General features: G+C 44.5%; 1 protein-coding gene across 1 annotated transcript in view; it reads left to right on the top strand.

Moving 5' to 3' along the window:
• Positions 1-442: 442 nt before the first annotated feature.
• The window catches only part of LOC118789536 (receptor tyrosine-protein kinase erbB-4-like), a 294,445-nt gene continuing 276,705 nt past the window's right edge, over positions 443-18,182 (top strand). The window contains exon 1 of the mRNA XM_036546004.1: positions 443-763. Within this exon, the coding sequence (XP_036401897.1) occupies positions 685-763 (79 nt within the window). The 5' untranslated portion in view covers positions 443-684. The remainder of the gene's footprint in view (positions 764-18,182) is intronic.

Here is an 18,182-nt window from a genome sequence, read left to right on the forward strand (position 1 = left end):
CCTACTGATGAACATCGCGCGCTGTCACATGCAACAAATTACATGCTTTGTAATTTTCATTACACTTCCCATTAAACATGACAAACTATTTACAACCGACAAGTTTGTAAAAATGCGTTAGACGTGGTTAATCGATATCCAAATCACATGCTTATTGCAATGTTCGGGAGGAAAGGAGCTGCAGTAATTTTGACAGTCCTTAACTCGCCTGGTTACACAGAGTCCGAGACAGGTGTCTCCAACGCAACAAATGCATCTTTTTGGCAGCGCCAACGAGCCAATAGGCGCAATCGAGGGCGTGGCAAAAGGCGGGGTTTTAATGTGACAGCCGTAAGAAGGACCAATCCGCCGGGCGGGGGAGGGACATCCCTGTCAGTGGGAGTGTCTCCGGTTCCCGAGCCGTGTCTGTGCACCCAACTCAAAGGAGAGTAATGGCATGAGCATAGCATTGCAATCTGGACAAGCCATAGCGCGCCGTGGAAACTACGCTACTACAGTTGTGTTACAAGTTGTATTATTCTCTACGAGGCAAAAACTGGACGAAGACACTCAGAGGAAACATTATAACATTGTATACAGACTGAAAAAAAACAGTCAAAAGCGGACGTTTCTTCTTTTTCCCCGCAAAAACGAGGATATGTTGCTGGACATGTGAATTAGGAGTTACTACCAGTACCCCCCAAAATGAAGCTCGCCTCTTCACAGTATTTCTTCGGCTTTCTCTTCACTTCGGTTGTGGTTCGGGTGAGCTCGTCACAGTCAGGTGAGTGACAGTTACCCTAATATCTGGTGCGCAAAGTGCTTGTTTACTTGTCGTGACTGCGTGTTTGTTTCATTCGGTTACACGCAGGGTCAGCGCTGTGTTGATGAGACCAGTATTATGTGGTTTACAGACTAAATCTGGAGGACATTTTACGGTTAAATATACATTGTTGGATGCTTTTTTTTTTTTTTTTTTTTACAGATTTCCCTCGAAATCTTTGCATTGAAGTCTTTACTAGTCTGACAAATGAAGTGATCTCACACGGAAAAAAGGTAGCCAGGTTGTTGATGGGTTTATTTACTGAACCAGCGATTCGAATTCGTTTTCTCTGTGCAACTGTGTGAAAAGTAAAAGTTTTTCCCCAGCCTTTTTGCTCAGTTAACCTTAGGTATCATGCAAGTCTGTGCTGTCTTCGCTTTGATAAATTTGCGTGTATTGTGCGTTGTAAGCAATCTCAGATGAAGCAGCCTACTGCTTTCAGCTCCGCACACAGAATGGCACTGTTGAATTCGCATAGAACAGATCATTGAATAATCATTACACGTGTCCCTTGGACACAGAAGAAGCTAGCCCAATTCCTTTTCTGTTTTTCCTTTCTTTATTTCTTCTTCTCATTCTCTTCCTTGTGGGGAAAAGGGGTTTAACCAGTCTGCTTGTTTTTCTTATCATTGCATTGCCGAGTGAACAATCGCTCCTGTCAGAACTACAATTATTATTGTCAGCCCTGTCTATAATAACTTGGCTCAGCTCTGCAGTACTGTATCTTCACACCATGAGTTATTGTCATATTTGACATATCGGTGATAGAGCAGATTTTCTACAATCAGTGCTACAAGAAGACCGTCGGCTATATGATTGCATGTAGTTAATACGGCTTTCATAAGATGTCGTTCTTGCGCCACTCATACAATTATTATTATTATTATTATTAGGGTTACACAATGAACGAGTCGTTAATAGGCTGGTCGAAAAAAACGTGTTCTTTCGTTTGGAATGCTGTCTGTATTCTGGGACACACATTCAAAAAGTATGAAAAGTATGATCCAGTGATCTACTTTACACAGCATGCCATATTAACGTTTTAATTTCAACGACGAATAAGAAATGAAACGTAATTTGTCATTAACAAACAAATGTGTATATTATGGGGAATGCAATCTTCTCTTGAGAGTAGAAAGTCATGATGCGTAGTGCATCACCACTGTTTGGTTTCTAAGTAGTAGTAGTGGAAGTAGAATAATAATAACAATAATAATAATAATTAATAATACTATGTTATCTGCAAGGAAGACTTACAAAACAGAGAATGACCTTTCTTTACCCGGTTTTAGAGCACATCATGATTGCCAGTGAGTTTCTGTTCTTTTTTCCTGTTGGTGTTAATTTTTTGAGATGCCAGTGAAGAAACAGTCACTCAGGTGGGTTATATATGAACCATAAGCGCGTGTTCAGTCGTTCTTGATAACTTGTGATGAGATAATTCCTCCGTTTTATCGCTGAACAAGTTAAGTGGGTTGTTTATTGTATGAAAGAGCGCGCGTCTCCACACGGTGGTGGTATGAACCGGAGGCGCAGAATGTAGCGCTTTCTCCCTGTGCTTCTCCATTTGGATGCGACGACTGAGTGGAGAGCCCCGTTTGTTGCCTACGTCTCGTATGTGGTTGATTGTTGATATTGGCGCTGAATGAAACGCAGCAGGCACTGTACGTTTATGTGCAGAATTTCTCCGATATGTCTTCTCAGGGGGGTGTGTGGAAGCGTGTGTGCGTGCGAGCGCGTTGAAGCTGACAGCAGCAAGACGCCGCTGTCTCATACGCAGCCCGAAACTTGTGCCGCTGAACCGTTAATAATGAGTCTCCGGTCCCACGAGTGCAATTCTGCTGTGGACCAAGTGAATGTTGTATAGGCTTACAGATCGCCTCGAAATACATTCTAGTAAATGTTTTCCAGTCCGTCTGCCGCAGTCAAATCGTTAAAAAAATAAAATGAATTTCTTTATTTGTTAATGGCAATCATTCGGCACACATTCGATTCAGTTTAACTGATTGTTTAGTCAATTGGTAATCATTGGACTAAACATTGTTTTACATTTCATAGCCGTGATTTACGTAAAAAAGCAAAAGATCATGATCTCCAGTGATACCCTCGTCAGCCCATCAGCTCACAACTGCAGGTGATGCGCTTGGACTGCACGTTTCTTTTGCCTGTGATCAGGCGCAGGTCTCTTTGTCCCAAATATATGATGTGTATAAATGCGTGTACCATTGCCCTTTTGCACGTCTATGCGCGGAACACTTCACAACACTGTGAAAGAAACGAACAATACACGACAACGAATGAATGAAAATTAGAGAAATTACCTTTCTTTTCCCCTCTAATAATAATAATAATAATAATAATAATAATAATAATAATAATATGCAAACGTAATAGTTAACAGTTTTATAGTAACAACCGTGGTAGTTTACAGTTTTATTTAATGCTACTGAAGGATTTGTCCGTGTTTCAGGTTTCTCTCTGGCTAACTTTCTATATGCAACACCAAGGTTCCACATATTGCCGTATTCCCCCTTTTTTCTGTAGACATTACGCTGCAGCCTGCATGTCCTTGTGACAACATGGCAAGGAAAGTAAACAGTCTCGTTAACGATTTTGACTGGCGTAGAAGCCTCTACTGCATTATCAGGGATGTTACAGGTGACGTATCTTTTTGACTGGGCCTCCGGAGCCCATTTCGCGTGAAACAATATCAGAAAATCGTATCCAATTCTGAAGTCTGTGAAACAAAGGGACTTGAAAACTGAACGCATGCACGGCGCATTTGCCTGCTCGGCTCATTTAAATTTCGGGATTGTTAAGGAAAATTAGTGGCGGGGAAAATATTACTCGTGTTAAACCGAAAAATTCTGCATAGGCCTACATACGCGTTTTACTCGAAATAATCCACATTTAAGGGAAAGTGGACTAGACGCAGCATGCTAGACAGTCAGTAGAAGGCCGTGGTCCTTAAAATTGGGCTGTCTTTACTTTGTTGGTGATTTCATTGCGGAATTGATTAAAGCAGTATATGTATCCCGGATAATTATCCCCTCCCCTTGTTTTATATAGGTTCGGTGTATTATGGTTAATGGTAATAAATTCAATCTACATGCGACTAAAAATGCTGATTTTCTAGTCCGTAAAATATAGTTGTTAAAAGCAAACGGGTCCTGTCATGGCTTATAAAACCCGAAGAAAACTGATAGGCACATGCAATGCGTTTTTCCACGTTCCCATCATAAGATAATTGGAATAAATGGCAAAGGCTTTATATCACTGTCAAGACTTTCGACATGGGGATGACCAATTCATTCCCGTTCCTTGTTTCTAAGGTGGCAATTTCATACTAATCCACCTGAACCGTGAAAATGACTTGTCTAGCAACCGCCGCATCTCCGGTAGTAATTGACTGCGCCGAACTTCACTGTCATTAAATGAAGCCGACAGTCGGTTTGGCAGCCGACATATACACGACCAAACACGGGGGTCTTTAGTGTCGGAAGTGAAGTGAGAGAAAACCAATTTGTTTCATCTCCTTGTTATCTGACTGCTACGAGTGGGCCTCCATTACAAAGGCTAATTAATGAATAGATTAAAAAAGCTGTCAATCGGTCGTACACCTGCACTTCCCGGTAGAGGTACGATCCTGACTGGCTCGGAGGTGTGAGTGGTTTGTTCGAACCCTAATGGGAAATGAAGTGCAGAGAAGCCAACCCGAGGCTGCCAGAGGGCGACAAGACGTTGATTGAATTGCTTTTTGATGAAACAAATTAAGCGATGTGGGGGTGGGACACAGGGAGAGGGAGGTGTGTGTGTGTGTGTGTGTGTGTGTGTGTGTGTGTGTGTCTGTCTGTCGGGTGGTGGGCGGGGGCGGCAGAGGCAGTCGTCCGCTCAGGTTATTAGACATAGTTTCAGCTAAAGAATCATATTTGCGATGTAGAATCCGAGCTACGTGGCTCATTTGGTGAGTTGCTGTGTGTGCAGAATAGAAATTAGGTGCTCGTCTCCATCTCCCCCCTTCTTCATGATCCCTTCCTAATCTCTGAATTTCCCTTCAAGGATCAGTCTTTGTGGCTGAGCTCCACTACATACGTAGAAAAGCATATACAATATGCATACATAGTGTTTAGTGTTCAGTGCTGTCTCAGATGCTTTACCCTTGATCTGATTTGAATTGAATGCCTTTGGTTCTGTTGAATGTTGATAATTAGTGTAATTTGTAAATGGTGCCATAAAGCTGTAGCAGCTTCAGTATTTAGATCATTTATAAACATTTTGCAAGGAAATGTGGCAAGTGTAAAGGTGATATAGAGGTTTGCATTTTATCATAAGTGGATTAAATGGAGAATGAGGATAATGATGGTGACAGGTTTCTAACAGCATTTGTGTATATAAAGAACAACATGTCTTCACACTATTTGCACCTGAAAATGATTTATTTTGGAGGTGCACATAAAGCAATGCAAACATAGGTATGCAGACATTGGTTTCTTTGTTATACTTGTCTCTGGCCAGCACCTAAAAAATGGGATGTGCATTTGTTTTCTTCATATTGCTGGATGTCACTGTTTGTAACAATGTGCTCAAGGCACAGAGATCTTCTTCCTCCAGTTCTTTTCTTTTTCCCACTGTGTGATATGCATCCACTAATAAGGAAATGATAAGACTGTCCATCCAGTCTAGTGCGAGATAACAGTATATTTTCATCAGGCTACAGCTTGACATTTACAGTTTAACTTCTCATGAAAAACACCAGTGGACGATTCTATAGAATACAAATATCAAAACATCAGAAAGATAATCTGCTTTTGCTCGGCTTAAGCCGCTTGGGTGAGTTGTCAGAATCACAAAAAGTAAGAATTAATCACGAGTAATTAAGCTTGTTTTCTCTTGACAAGACCATGATTTTGTGTTTCCTATGAACAGGGTATTTTGAAACATATACAGGCGTGAATTTTCTGAAATGATTTTCTTGCTGCAAGAAGTCACCACAAAATAAGTAATTACAGATGCATCCTATTGCATCAAGACACTGAATTCTTTGATAAAGACCTCATTTTGAGCTCTCATTCTGGGGTTTTTGTCAGTTTGTCTCCAGCGCTAGATGCACTCTGAACATTAGTCATGGGTCTTTAGAGCAAAGGATTTTTTTTTTTTTTTTTGCTCATTGCAGCATTATTTGATTACTTTTTAGAGCTGATGCAGCTGGTGGTTACAGTTTTACTAACAAAAGTGGCAGACACTTTTGTAGTCTTGGTGAAATGTGTGTGATATTTATTTATTCATTTTCAATGTATTTGTTTATTTATGTGTAGACACTCTTTTCCAGATTTTAAAAGGCATATCACAGAACAACAAGAAGATGGGTACAAAACAGCCTGTAACACAAAAAATGAGTAAGCAGCACAGTAAATAAATTATAAGGACACGACAGTAATTGTATTAATATAAACACTCAACCTAATGTTTATACTTGGGGGCAGCCTGCCTACTTTATACGTATATGCACCTAAAGCCTAATAATGATCTCTTAAATCAACATTACCTTACATAATAGTATTCAAATGCTGCCAGCGATGATTCATGAGAGTAGGACTACCTTACCCATAGTGACTGACAGTGATCTGTGCCAAAAAATTACATCACACATATCAAATTTCAGTTAGGGTTTTTGCATGATCTGATAGTGGACACTAGGCCTAAGAAATGCATCTGGGTGCAATCCAGTGAACATGGGGCTCGGAGTCAGGATGGTCAGATATGAACATAGCAAAGGAGAGAGGGTGATGGTAGCATTTTGCTCCGGCTGTTTATTTGGATTATCTCCACTGCCTGATTGTCTCATTGATCAGAATGGAATAGGAATATTTTGGATATCATCATCTTGTTCATTCCTATTTTGTGGTGCCCATGGTCATTTGTATTGCCTCTTTATAGAAATATAGACAATAAAGTAGCATAAAGTCCTGGAATGGTATAATGGTATATATACTGCCTATTCATATCTGTGATATTTACTGTTCAAATGTCAAGAGATCTGAACAGCGCCTTCGTCAGATATTTTTGCCATAGTTTTTTTTCTTTTTTTATTTATATAAAAATTTACATAAAATAGCTTTTAATTAAGCTTATTTTTTTTTCTCTTCTCCTGGTGCCGTACATACTTCAGTTTACATTAACTTTAAAACATTAACATGTTTTGACATGTCACTCATGAACAGTATGTATTAAGGTTTCAGTTCCTGGAGTTCACAACTCATCTTTCTAGATCCTGTCAAGTAGGACCACATTCCTTCTTCGAAGCAGGAAGTAGAAGGGGGTCAGAATCACTACCCACACAGTAATAGCAGCCATTTCATGAAGCTTTTTTCCTTTCTTTCTTTCTTTATTTTTTTTGTCGTTTGGGCATGAAATGAGGTTTGACCTCCTTGTCTTTTGTTCTTATTGGGAGGAATAGCGGGCTTTGATTCCGGAGGGAGCTGCTTTGCCAAGTCCCGCTGGGTATATGAGAGACTCGTACACGGTGTGGATATGTTGTTCAAAAGCATGCGGCGCTCGGTGCTCCCCTCCTCTCTTCTCTTTAAATCTGAGACACCCGGCGGCACCTTCCGCCGTCCGATCGGAGGAGAAAGCAATATACTGCGGCCGTAATCTGTCAGGACCCCTCTTTGACGGAATGCGGCGTGGAAGCGAGAGGCGGGAGGGTTCTTTTCAGAGACTGGAGGGTTTGTTTTCTTTGCCACTTGTAATTCCTCCCAGAAGCACTTGCCCGTGGGCACAAGGCACTGACCCCCTCCTCTCCACCCAGTCCTGGTCCCAATCCTTGCTTTAACTCCTCCTTGCCCCCCCCACCCCAGCTACAGTCACTGTGTACAGAAAACTTTCTCGCGATACATTGTGTCAGTGTTAAAGTAACGTTCCATGGTGGCTGCAAATGAGTTGCTCTCTTTGGGCTTATAGCACTCCTGATTTTCAGCTGTTTTTTTCAAGATTTTCAGTCTGTCCGGGTCAAATGGAAAAATATGTCTGTGTTGTGAACCAATCACAGGCAAGCATTGAAAAGAGGAAAGAGGCCTTGAGTACATTACCTATTACTGCATGTTTGTGATTCATATTAATGCATGTCAGGCATTCATTAGGTAAATGCTACTGGGTACGGAATATTGTGTGATGTTGCATATTGTGATTTGATATTTTGCTTGGTCTTTTGCTGCCCTTGCATCAGTCTAATACACAATATACCAGAAGGCGTTAAACATAACACTGTTTTGTCAAGTTGCAAATATATGTGAAACATTACTGTCAGTGGAGAGACAGTACTCACAGAAATATGATCATGAATATAGCAGGCGTCATTGCCATTCTTCAAAATGTTCCTGCATTAGAATATCTTAATCAAATTGTGAAATACCAGCATGGTGCAAGCTATATTTGGATGGTAATTTATAACATTCATGAATTACAAATTGCATAATTGTACTTGACCCTAAGTCTGGTACATATGAGACAATATGAACACTGTGATTCTCATTAGAGTTACACATGAATGCCTGCAGGAATGAATTGTCCCTCCCTCACTCCCCCACTCTATCTCCTCTCGCTCATTTTCTCTCTCCTCTGCACACTTTCTCCATCTCTTTCTCCTTCCTTTCAGTCATTCAACCTTTCTTTCTCTCTTACTCTCCCTTTCTCCTCCCCTTATTCTGTCAGTGACTCTCAAATTCAAATTCAAATTTAAATCAGCTTTATTGGCATGCCAAACACAGGGCACTGTGTTCCCAAAGCATATAAATAATGAAAACACAATAACGGGAGGAAAGGGAAAAAAAAAACCCTGCCCCCTACCTCCATTAATATAATAATATGCCTTTTGTTGCTCTTAGTTCACATGTGTAGCATTGGCTTTGCAAGTGAAACCGATTTTAGCAATATATTCAAAGCCATATGTGCCCATGCGTCCCTTTTGTATATAGCGGGAGCGTTAGCGAAGCTGTGTTATAGAGCTTCGCTTCTTGTTGGGGCGGGGAAGGCCGCGATTTGAGGAACAGCGGCCTGCCATTACTACCTCTCTCAGGATCTCCGTCATCTCCTTTTGTCTGAGGGTGCTGCCGAAATTAATGCAGGATTCAGTTTCCACGGCGGGATCGTTTTTCTCTCTTTAATTATGACATCCAATTTATTAAGAGGAAAGCTTAGCCGCCGAGCGCTCACCACTGAATTGAACACCAGTGACAAATCGCATCGCTCTCCCCTCTGCTGTCTGCGAGGAAGTGGCTGGGAGGAAAAGTGTGAAGGCAGCGGAGGGTGTATGAATAAGCAGACATGTTGTAAAGAGGCAGCAAGTGGATATATGCATGAGTATGGGAGTAGTAGAGGGGTAGTCAAGAGGGTTTTTGGGTGAGTCTAATGGTAGTAAAGAGGTAGTAGGAGAGATTATGGGTGAGGAGAGGGATAGCGTATGGGTAGCAGATAGGTAGTAGAAACATTTATGAGTGAGTAGAGGGGTAGTAAATAGACAGTAGCAGGGTTTATGGGGGAGTAGAAGGGTAGTAAATAAGAAATAGGAGGGGAGGTATGGGAGAAGGCTAGTGGGGTGGCTTTAGGCAGCATTTGAGCAACAATGGCGGGGTCCAGAGTGGGCTGAGTGGGCAGGAGAGAGTGGGGTAGGGGTGGTGTTGGCACAGTCAGAGTTTGAGGGTGGCTGGAGGAGAATGAAACCCCCGCCACGTTGGGGAACACTTTAATCCCATGCAAGCATCAGCGTGTCCCCTGAGGTGCCACCACATTTGATCCTGCTCGTGCTGGGTGCGATGACACCGACTCCCCCCCCCCCCCCCTCCCCCCTTAGCGTGCGGGAGTCGTGCCAGTGTGGAGGGGATTGGGGGCTGGCGGGGGGTGGGAGGGGGGCTTCAGCCCTACCTCTTTGATGATGCTCCAGGTGTTCACCAAGGGCGGCCGTCACCCCTCCGGAATGCCATCCAGCGGGTGTAATTGGGCGTAATCCACCGCTGCACACCCCCACCGCAGCTTTGCCACACTTTATTCCTGTGTGCATTTCTAAACACTGCCTCCCCTCCCTCTCTCCAATCCAATTTTCAGGGTAATTTCCTGATTAACCGATGTTCCGTCCTTTCCCGCTTTGAGATCATTTGAAAGGACTAAAATAGGAAATATGCAGGGGGAAAAATACAGAGCCCGAATTTGGGACATACGAGCATCTGTTTGTGATTCTAGCTGTAACGGTAAAAAAAGCGTCTGGCTTAGAGTAATAGCGTGTGCTGTAAATAATGTATTAAGTAGGTTGATTCAAATTTCAGTAAAAATGATTTCCATAAAAAGACTTCAAAATTGATTAGGCCAATTACTTTTTTTGTTGATTACAGTACGCTTTATATCTTGAAAAGCCACAATTAAGTTTTATCGGCATCTGTTACTCAGCAAATCAAGACCAATATCCTTTCAGCTGTTAATGTTGATTAACTGAACTTGAACCCTTGAGGTCTGAAAGTGTTTTTAATTAGTGTTCTTTTGTAATTATTATTCCCTGCTGTGGACAACATATTGATCTGCCTTGCTTTACGATTGATTCCTTTAAAACCTCAAGACAATAACAGCTCCATCATGGTAAAAATGCATATTTTATTTCCCTTAAACCTGAAATACTGAAGTTCAGGCTCGAACTGCACACAATGTATCACTCACTGGATCAACACAAAGTCCCGGTAAGCATGCTTAACCTGCAGCAGGCATTAAAGTGGTTTGTTCGTTAAGCTTTTGGTGATAAGACATATACTGCAGTGGGCCTGAGACAGATGTATTCACAGATCATCTCCTCTCTTTGTACCATTCCTGGCCTCTGACAGTGTGTGGCAACTAGCCCTGCCTAGATCAGAACCATATATATCTATGGAATCAGTGTGCAATGTGTCTGTGGCCATTTTTAGACTGAAACGATTGAAGCGCTTTAAGATCAAAAAAGTGATTTTGAATTTGAACCTCTCTACTCCCGCTTCAAGATCTGCACGTAAGTGGGTGGGAAACACATAATAGCGATTCATGTCTTGCCAGACTTAAGCTGTTACGTTGTAAGGAAATTATGCTGCAGATATTATCCTGGGGCAGCTACCTCTGCAGTCTTTTAGCGGTCTTTTGCATGGTGTTCATTTTGATTCCTTCGTTTTTTTTTCCTCCGGTAGAGAGGAGGGTCACACTGTCAACTGCAATAATGAGAGCTACTCTGGGGGGCTGCCTGTTGTCTGCCCTTGGCTGTGTGTTCAGGTGCTGTTTCTTTTTTGTGTAAGTGCATGAGTTTGTGTGTGAGTGTGCGTGTGTGTGTGTGTGTGTGTGTGTGCGTGCGTGCGTTTGGTGTGTGCATGTGCATTTGTGTGTGTGTGCGTGTGCATTTGTGTGTGTGTGTGTGTGTGTGCGTGTTTGTGTGTGCACTTGTGTGTGTGCATGTCTGTGTCTGTATTTGTGTCTGTGGGTGTGCATGCGTGCGTGTGTGTGTGTGTGTGTGTGTGTGTATGTGTGTGTGTGTGTGTGTGTATATATACGCATGTCTGTACATGCATGGGTATTTGTTCGGGCAGTTCAGATTTATTAGCGTGTGTGTGAGAGCTGCTCCGGCCTTGATTACCTCCTCTACGTGTCTGTACACTCTGCAGATAAGGCCACTCCGAGGGCCTGATGTATGACCATGGGCTGCTGGGAGATCAAGCTCTATCTGCTCCCGTTTGAATGGCTCATTATCACCTCTACTGGAGAGCCAGGCAGGAAGGTGGAGAATGCACCACCCTTCCCTTCCTGTATTCCCATTACCCCAAACCCCCTTCTGATATCTGCACATTTCACCTGCTGCTCAGGTCGCTAAATAGTGGCCTCTCTTCAGTGAGAGCCCCAGAAGGCTGTGGCTTTAAAAAGCGTTAAGTCACGTCTAGGATTTATGTCCACTATGGAGTACCTGAACGTCTTCATCCCCTCCCCTGTTTCCTATTCAATGTCATAAATAAGAGCCGGGGAGAAAGGTTACCATGTTGGAGCCGGATTGTAAACAGGTCTGTCAGCGCAGCAGGCAATTATTACCCTAAGAGGAGCCTGGTGGGGCGTAAATCGCAGATTCAGGGAACGCGCTGGGTGGGGTGTGTGCTTGCCTGGAGTGTGCGGAGTGTGTTAGTGTGTGGAGTGTGTGTGTGTGAGCTTCATGGAGAGTGAGCTGGATAGAATGTGTGTTCTGGGTGTAGAGTTTATGTGTGTATGTATGTGTGTTGTATGAGCTGGGTGAAGTGTGTGAGTGTGTGTGTGTGTGTGTGTGTGTGTGTATGTGTATGTGTGCTGGATGGATGTCTGTCATCATTAAACTCTTTCTTTAATTCTTGTTTCGTTAGCATGCTGTCAATACCAGGCATTTAATGTAGAGTGCAATGTTGTACATACACAATTAAAATGCTACATACAAGCAAGATGATTTCATAAATTAACAAAAGCACAAGTAATCACAATAAAGCAAAAATGCGTTTTGAAGGACATTGTAAATCTAAGCCGAGGATAGACCAAGCAAGCCAAATGATACATTCTTATACAATATGTGCTTTGTGTGCACAGACTGCCTGTGCAAAATATCAGTAGCAATAATGCATGGCGCTAAATGCACAGGGCCTAAGGGCAGCCAGCTGCTCTGTATACAGCTGATTCTGGAGTTGTCGGGCGAGGGCCTTGTGCCGTCCCATTCTCTTTGGCCTGGCAGGCGTCCAGCAAGAGTCTGTCAGTCACCGGGCGTCCCTGAGGGCCTGCTCGGTGAGGGGTCAGTCTGTGGGAATGAGCTGAGACTGCAGCCGCAATCACAAGTTTTAGACCCTCATTGTTCGGTCACTATAAGAACTCCACAACGGCAAGCATAGTTTTTAAATTGCTGTGGAAGTACAGTTACACACAGCTCAGTACAAACGTTGGGTTGGATTTGGGGTAGGATGCTGGGGTTAGAGGAAGGGGTGACGTTATTAACATAATCTATAAGCCTTTGCTTTCAAACCTCTTTTCTGCAACATTTACTGTATTGTTACATATGTGACTTATGTTATTGCCCTGCAATTACACAAGTATATTGACAACTTATTAAGTGGAAATGAAGCTTCTCTCTCTCTCCTTTTGTAATGAAAAGCATTTGTCTGACAGTTCGTTAATGAAGGCAGAATCCATTTTTTCACTGAGGCACCAGCTCCTCTTAGCAGTGGAGAAGGCGGAGGTGGATCAGGCCTTTTTTTCTGTCCTTAATAACCATTTAATACCGCACTCCTGCCAAATGTCAGCCATTATACAGATGCAGAGGTTATTGTTATTCATTCGCTCAGCCAATATCCTTATCCAAGCATCTTTCATACAATGTCTTGAGTTTTTCTTCCATGTTATCAATTTTTACGAAGAAATTCAGGTTAGGTATCCATACGGTAAAACCCTAAATACCCTGTCGAGGATTGGAACAACCACCACAGTCCCCAGCCAGTCCCGTGACCCATTCTCTAGCTTCTGTGTTGCTCCGCTGCCATGAGGATATACCTTTGTGTCATTTTGGAAGCTTGTTTGTGAGTGTGTGTATATGCCTCTGTGTAACAGCTGGGTCCTTTGCCAGTTTGGCCAGGCTCATGTCTGGGTCATTGCCTGGGAAATTCAGGCAGAGAATATTCCAGGGCTGGACTGGGAACTCCATGAGCTCCGCCGTCCACAGAATCAAGGAATCTCTCTTGATTCACAAGGAGTCGAAAGGACCCTTTTGTGAGTATATCACAGTTTTTTTTTTTTTTTACTGCACATCATACGGCATCTTTTCAGAACTGTGATTGTCAGTGTACAATTAGGGATGACAGAAGGCCTTTTTACAAGTGTTGCTTCAGAGGATTTACCAAAGGCTGTTCTCCTCAGCAAGTGGAAAAAAAGGGATAGAGGAGTCCGCCTTTTGATTGACAACGCCACTCCGGTAATCCAGAACATAGCGGTTTAAAGAGTTACCGCCTCGGAATGTTGCGCTTTTTTTATTTTCCGTGCTTTTCTTCTTTTCCTTTGTGTGTCCCACAAAAGAATGGATTAGAATGACAATAAAATTTGTCTAATCTCCACAAAGGCGCACTCATTACCACAATGTAAAGAATTAAAAGCAATATAATTGTGTCTCCATAATTCCCGGTCTTTGCCTGTTATTTTCCCAGAAGTGGCTGACAACTGAGTGATTTGTTTTATTTTTTCCCCCATGCTCCCCTGAATAATCAAATGAACAAATAAAGAGTAATAATAGGTTGGCAAACCTGAGGGTGGAGGGTGGGGGGGCACGTCACTTTCAAAGAGCTTTTCATGTGCTTTGTGTAAGATGTGCTTAAGGGCTAATTTCTTTTTTTTCTGCTTTTTGTAATCCATTTTAAAATATTCATAGCTAATCTGCATTTACAATGTAATTACAGCAGGCCCATGAGTGATATTGACTGCTTCAAGACAACACATTCCCACCTCGCATTTTATCTTGATTTGTCCATTTAAGCATGTAGGAAGAAACAGAAAACAAGCTAAATGCATTGCTTTTTTGCACCGTTTAGATTAAACCGTTCTGAATGGCCTTAAACCGTCATTACAAAATGAAAGGCGTGCTTTTTCTTCTCAGTACAAATGAAGGACGGTCTGCGTCGCCTTTTCACAGGTGCGTTGGTTTGCTTTTCGTTCCACATATTTGCGGAGGAACCCGCCTGCAGTTTTAATGGATGCTGCGTTTATGGCCGCCGAAATGTTTTTCCCCCAGTTAAACTGATTGGATGAAAGCGTTGAGGTGATCAGTAACGATGATGATTATAAAGTGCCTCTGCATAAATAATTTCAATATTGGTACAAGGAGGAAACAGGAAGGAAGGAAAAAAATCTGTAAAAGTAATAAATGCTTCGGTGTGAATCGGAGTAATTTCCGAGCCGTAGAGAACGCAGCGGGAGGCTGCATTGTGGAGGTCGGCGGGCCGGCGTGGGGCCGGCGTGGGGCCTGCGCGGAGCTGCGGCGATTTGTCCTTTTAAACGCTCCTTTTGCGTTAGTGACCTGTAATAAATGAGTGTGCAGTGAGAAGTGGCAGCTGAGAGGAGGCACCGGGGAGTGTGGGAATTTAGAGAGAGAAAGAAAGAAGCAGGGGGTGGGGAGGGGGGAGCGTTTCCTCTTTCAGTGTGTGCGTGTGAGAGAGCATAGGTATGTGTCCCAGCGTGACAGGGGAGAGGGTGAGCTGGAGGGGAGATGTTTAATGTGCCGTGGTACTACGTTCGCACACCCCCCCCAATTCTGGGAGGGCCTGTAATTGGTGTCTGTCTCCATAGTGATGTCTCTTGAATGCCTGCCCCCTTGGGCATGTGGGCAGTCACCTTGCGGGCGGGCAGAAATAACAGTACTCCTTCCCTGGGATGTGCAGGTACATAAAACCCACGTGAGAAAATACAGGGAAGGAGGCAGTTGACCTTCGGATGCGGCAGGACTGCATGCAGGAAAAGGCCCATTGTTCAGATGATAGAGCAGAGTGTTCAGTATGGGAGACTCAGGGAGTTGGGCATGGTGTTCAGTATGAGAGGGGAGCACAGTGTTCAGTGCTGCTCACACGAGTGGGTGTTCTGTGTGTCTGACACAAGTATGAGCAGCAGCCAGCCCAACTCAGCATACCCCCCCCTACTCCACACCAGTCATTACAGCTTAGTCCTTTTAGAGAGCGAGGAGAGCGGGGCTCAACAGAGAACAAACCATCACGGGATCCCCGCTGCTCCTGTACCACAAAGCCCCAAACAGCGGGAACCCCCCCACCCCCTTTTTTCCCAGAAAGATGAGGAAGCACAGAGGTGAGGAAAATAATAATGAAGATCAAGAAATGAAATGGACTCAGACTGCTTTGATGTGACGGAACTTTCTTCTGGATTTGCTGTGTTAGAGTATAAAGGCATTTAAAGCGTAGAATGATTCCAGCCCCAGACCGGGTTGAAGGCAGGCGTTAATATTAAAGATGTAAAGATGTACACTTCAAGCAGTGTGTTTTTTTTTTTTTTGGTTCTCTCTGCCTTTTAAGTACATGACAGCTATATAAGAATGGCGTCCACGTCCGTGGCTGAAGGAAAGGCGCAGAGGAAGAGAGAGATAGAGAGACAGAGAGAGGGAGAAAGAGAGAGAAACAGGAAAAAACGACACCACAGGTCCAATGTCAGCGTGGCCATGTTTTCCCCACTGTGGCTGTTTACCCGTGACAGTGGCACTCAATCTTAAACACTGGCCGCCGCTCTGTGCCCCTTCTGTTGGCACGAGGAGGGGGGGGGAAAAAAAAAATAGGACAACACACAGTTACCTGCGCCACTCAGGGAGAAAAATGGAGACTGCCAGCGCGCTCGAACAGCATGTTTAATCATTATTGTGTCTTTGAGACAACAGGTGGGGACTGCATGTGCAAGTACCTTCCGCCTCCCCCCCGCCCCGACACCCCAAACAAGCTTCTGCACCTCTCCCCTGTGAAGAAACAGTATCCCCCTTGGCAAGGTGAAGCAATGCTGATGCAGGATCATTTGCACGGGAGAGAGAGGGAGTGAGGGAGAGAGAGAGGGAGGGAGGGAGGGAGAAAGCCTCTAATTTTAGCTGTAAAGACTGTGAGGCGATTTGGAGAGTGTCGTGTGGCGGGGTGGGAGGTGGAGATTCCCAGGATTGTGGGTACGGTAGCTGTGATCACATGACCTGGTAGGTCCAATTAATCACTGTTGCCCAGGGAGCGTCTGTGCCGGGGATGCTTGCCTCTGCTGTAGGATGCTGCTTTCCCGATGCTGAGACTGTAGGCGAACCTGCAGCTTCCAGGAGGTAGAGGAATGGATGCCCCTTCCGCCTGGTTCATCACAGCCCTGGTTTATTGTCTGCCTTATGAACACCTAGAGCACAACCAGCTCCTCCTTTTCATCAAATTGTTTTCTCAAGTGTAGAGCAGGAGGCTGTATAGGAATAAGGAATAAGAGGAGCAGTTCAGTTCTGTAGCTCCGGAAAGAAGGGCTTCCAAGCCACCCGGTTCCCTTCTTCTCCTCTCTGAAAACAGACAGGTAGATCTCCGCAATGTCCTGGGCTTCCCAGCGGGGGGCTGATTGATTCAAAGCTGACACGCCCGGGTTCACAGGGGGGCAGAGCAAGGACAGCGCTGAAATTTATGAGCGTGGCCGGCCTGGCCCGGTCCGGGAGGGAGGGAGGGAGGGAGGGAGAGGGTTGGGATGTTTGACGTCGCCCGGATGTGATGGACCGTGCTGCAGTGTGCTGAGGCTCCCAGGCTCAGGCGCTCGGAAGATCGAGTGTGTCGGAAGGGGCTCTGTCTCCTCGGTGCCTCAATGTCAGGAGCGGGGCCCAGACCTCAGAGCGAGCTCTCTGAGCAGGGCGGCGCATTTAACAATGTGGCTACCAGTCTACCTGCATCACGCATCCGGATTTGCCCGTTAACTGCGGCAAGAACCTCTGTATACTGCATTGAATTTAGTTATGCAGATACTGTCTCCCTCAATACGTGGATCTCTGAGCTTCACAGCTTACTTGATGGGTTACTTGATAAGTCTGTTTGGGGGTGAAATAAAAGCCTTAATGACACACAGTAGTGAGGTTGTCTGTGATTTATATTTTTGTTCATTGAAGAGCCTCATGCAGGACATGAAAAACAGCACATGCAGGGAACTTATTGCTGATAAGATGCTGGTATGTGTCCCACACACACGTCTGTACGCAGGCTGTCAGTGCCAGCTGTCACAGAGGACGGCGTCTCTGTGATAAATAGCGCCATGCCAAGTGTGGGCCATCTTGCCCCTCATTCCACTACAGAGCCGGAACAAGGCTGGCCTGCTTTGCTCCTTTCCGCGGGGACTTCCCTCATCCTTTTTTGTTGCGCTGACCCGTGTCACCTCAGCCCACCACCGTTCCTGCTGCTGGCAACCTCACAAGCAGCTGCGGGGAGCGTCGGCAATCTGCGCAGCCGTAAAACTGGGTTGCGGCAGGGCTGAAAGTGTGGAGGTAAACACAGGTGGGAGGCAGGGGTAAGCCACTCATGCTGATCACAGCCGTATAACAGCCAGGTGGCTCTGCTGTGGAGAAGGGCCATCAGAGGACAGCGCAAGTCCCTGCTTTTAGATGTAGCAGGGACTCTATTGTGTTTTGTTTTTAGCGGGCTGTGTCTGTTATGGTCCCGATATTCAGTGGAGGCTTCTCCCCAACGCCTGGGTCAGGGTGTGTTGAGCAGCATGTTATATTGAAAATTTCCAGGTTCCTATTTTTGAAAGGTTTCCCTGACACACTTGTCCACGTCTGGTCTCTCCCGGCAGCGCGCGTAACATAATGAAGTCAGCCGTACAAGTACCACATTCCTCTATC

Source organism: Megalops cyprinoides, chromosome 14 (genome assembly GCF_013368585.1).
Source record: "Megalops cyprinoides isolate fMegCyp1 chromosome 14, fMegCyp1.pri, whole genome shotgun sequence".
NCBI lineage: Eukaryota > Metazoa > Chordata > Actinopteri > Elopiformes > Megalopidae > Megalops > Megalops cyprinoides.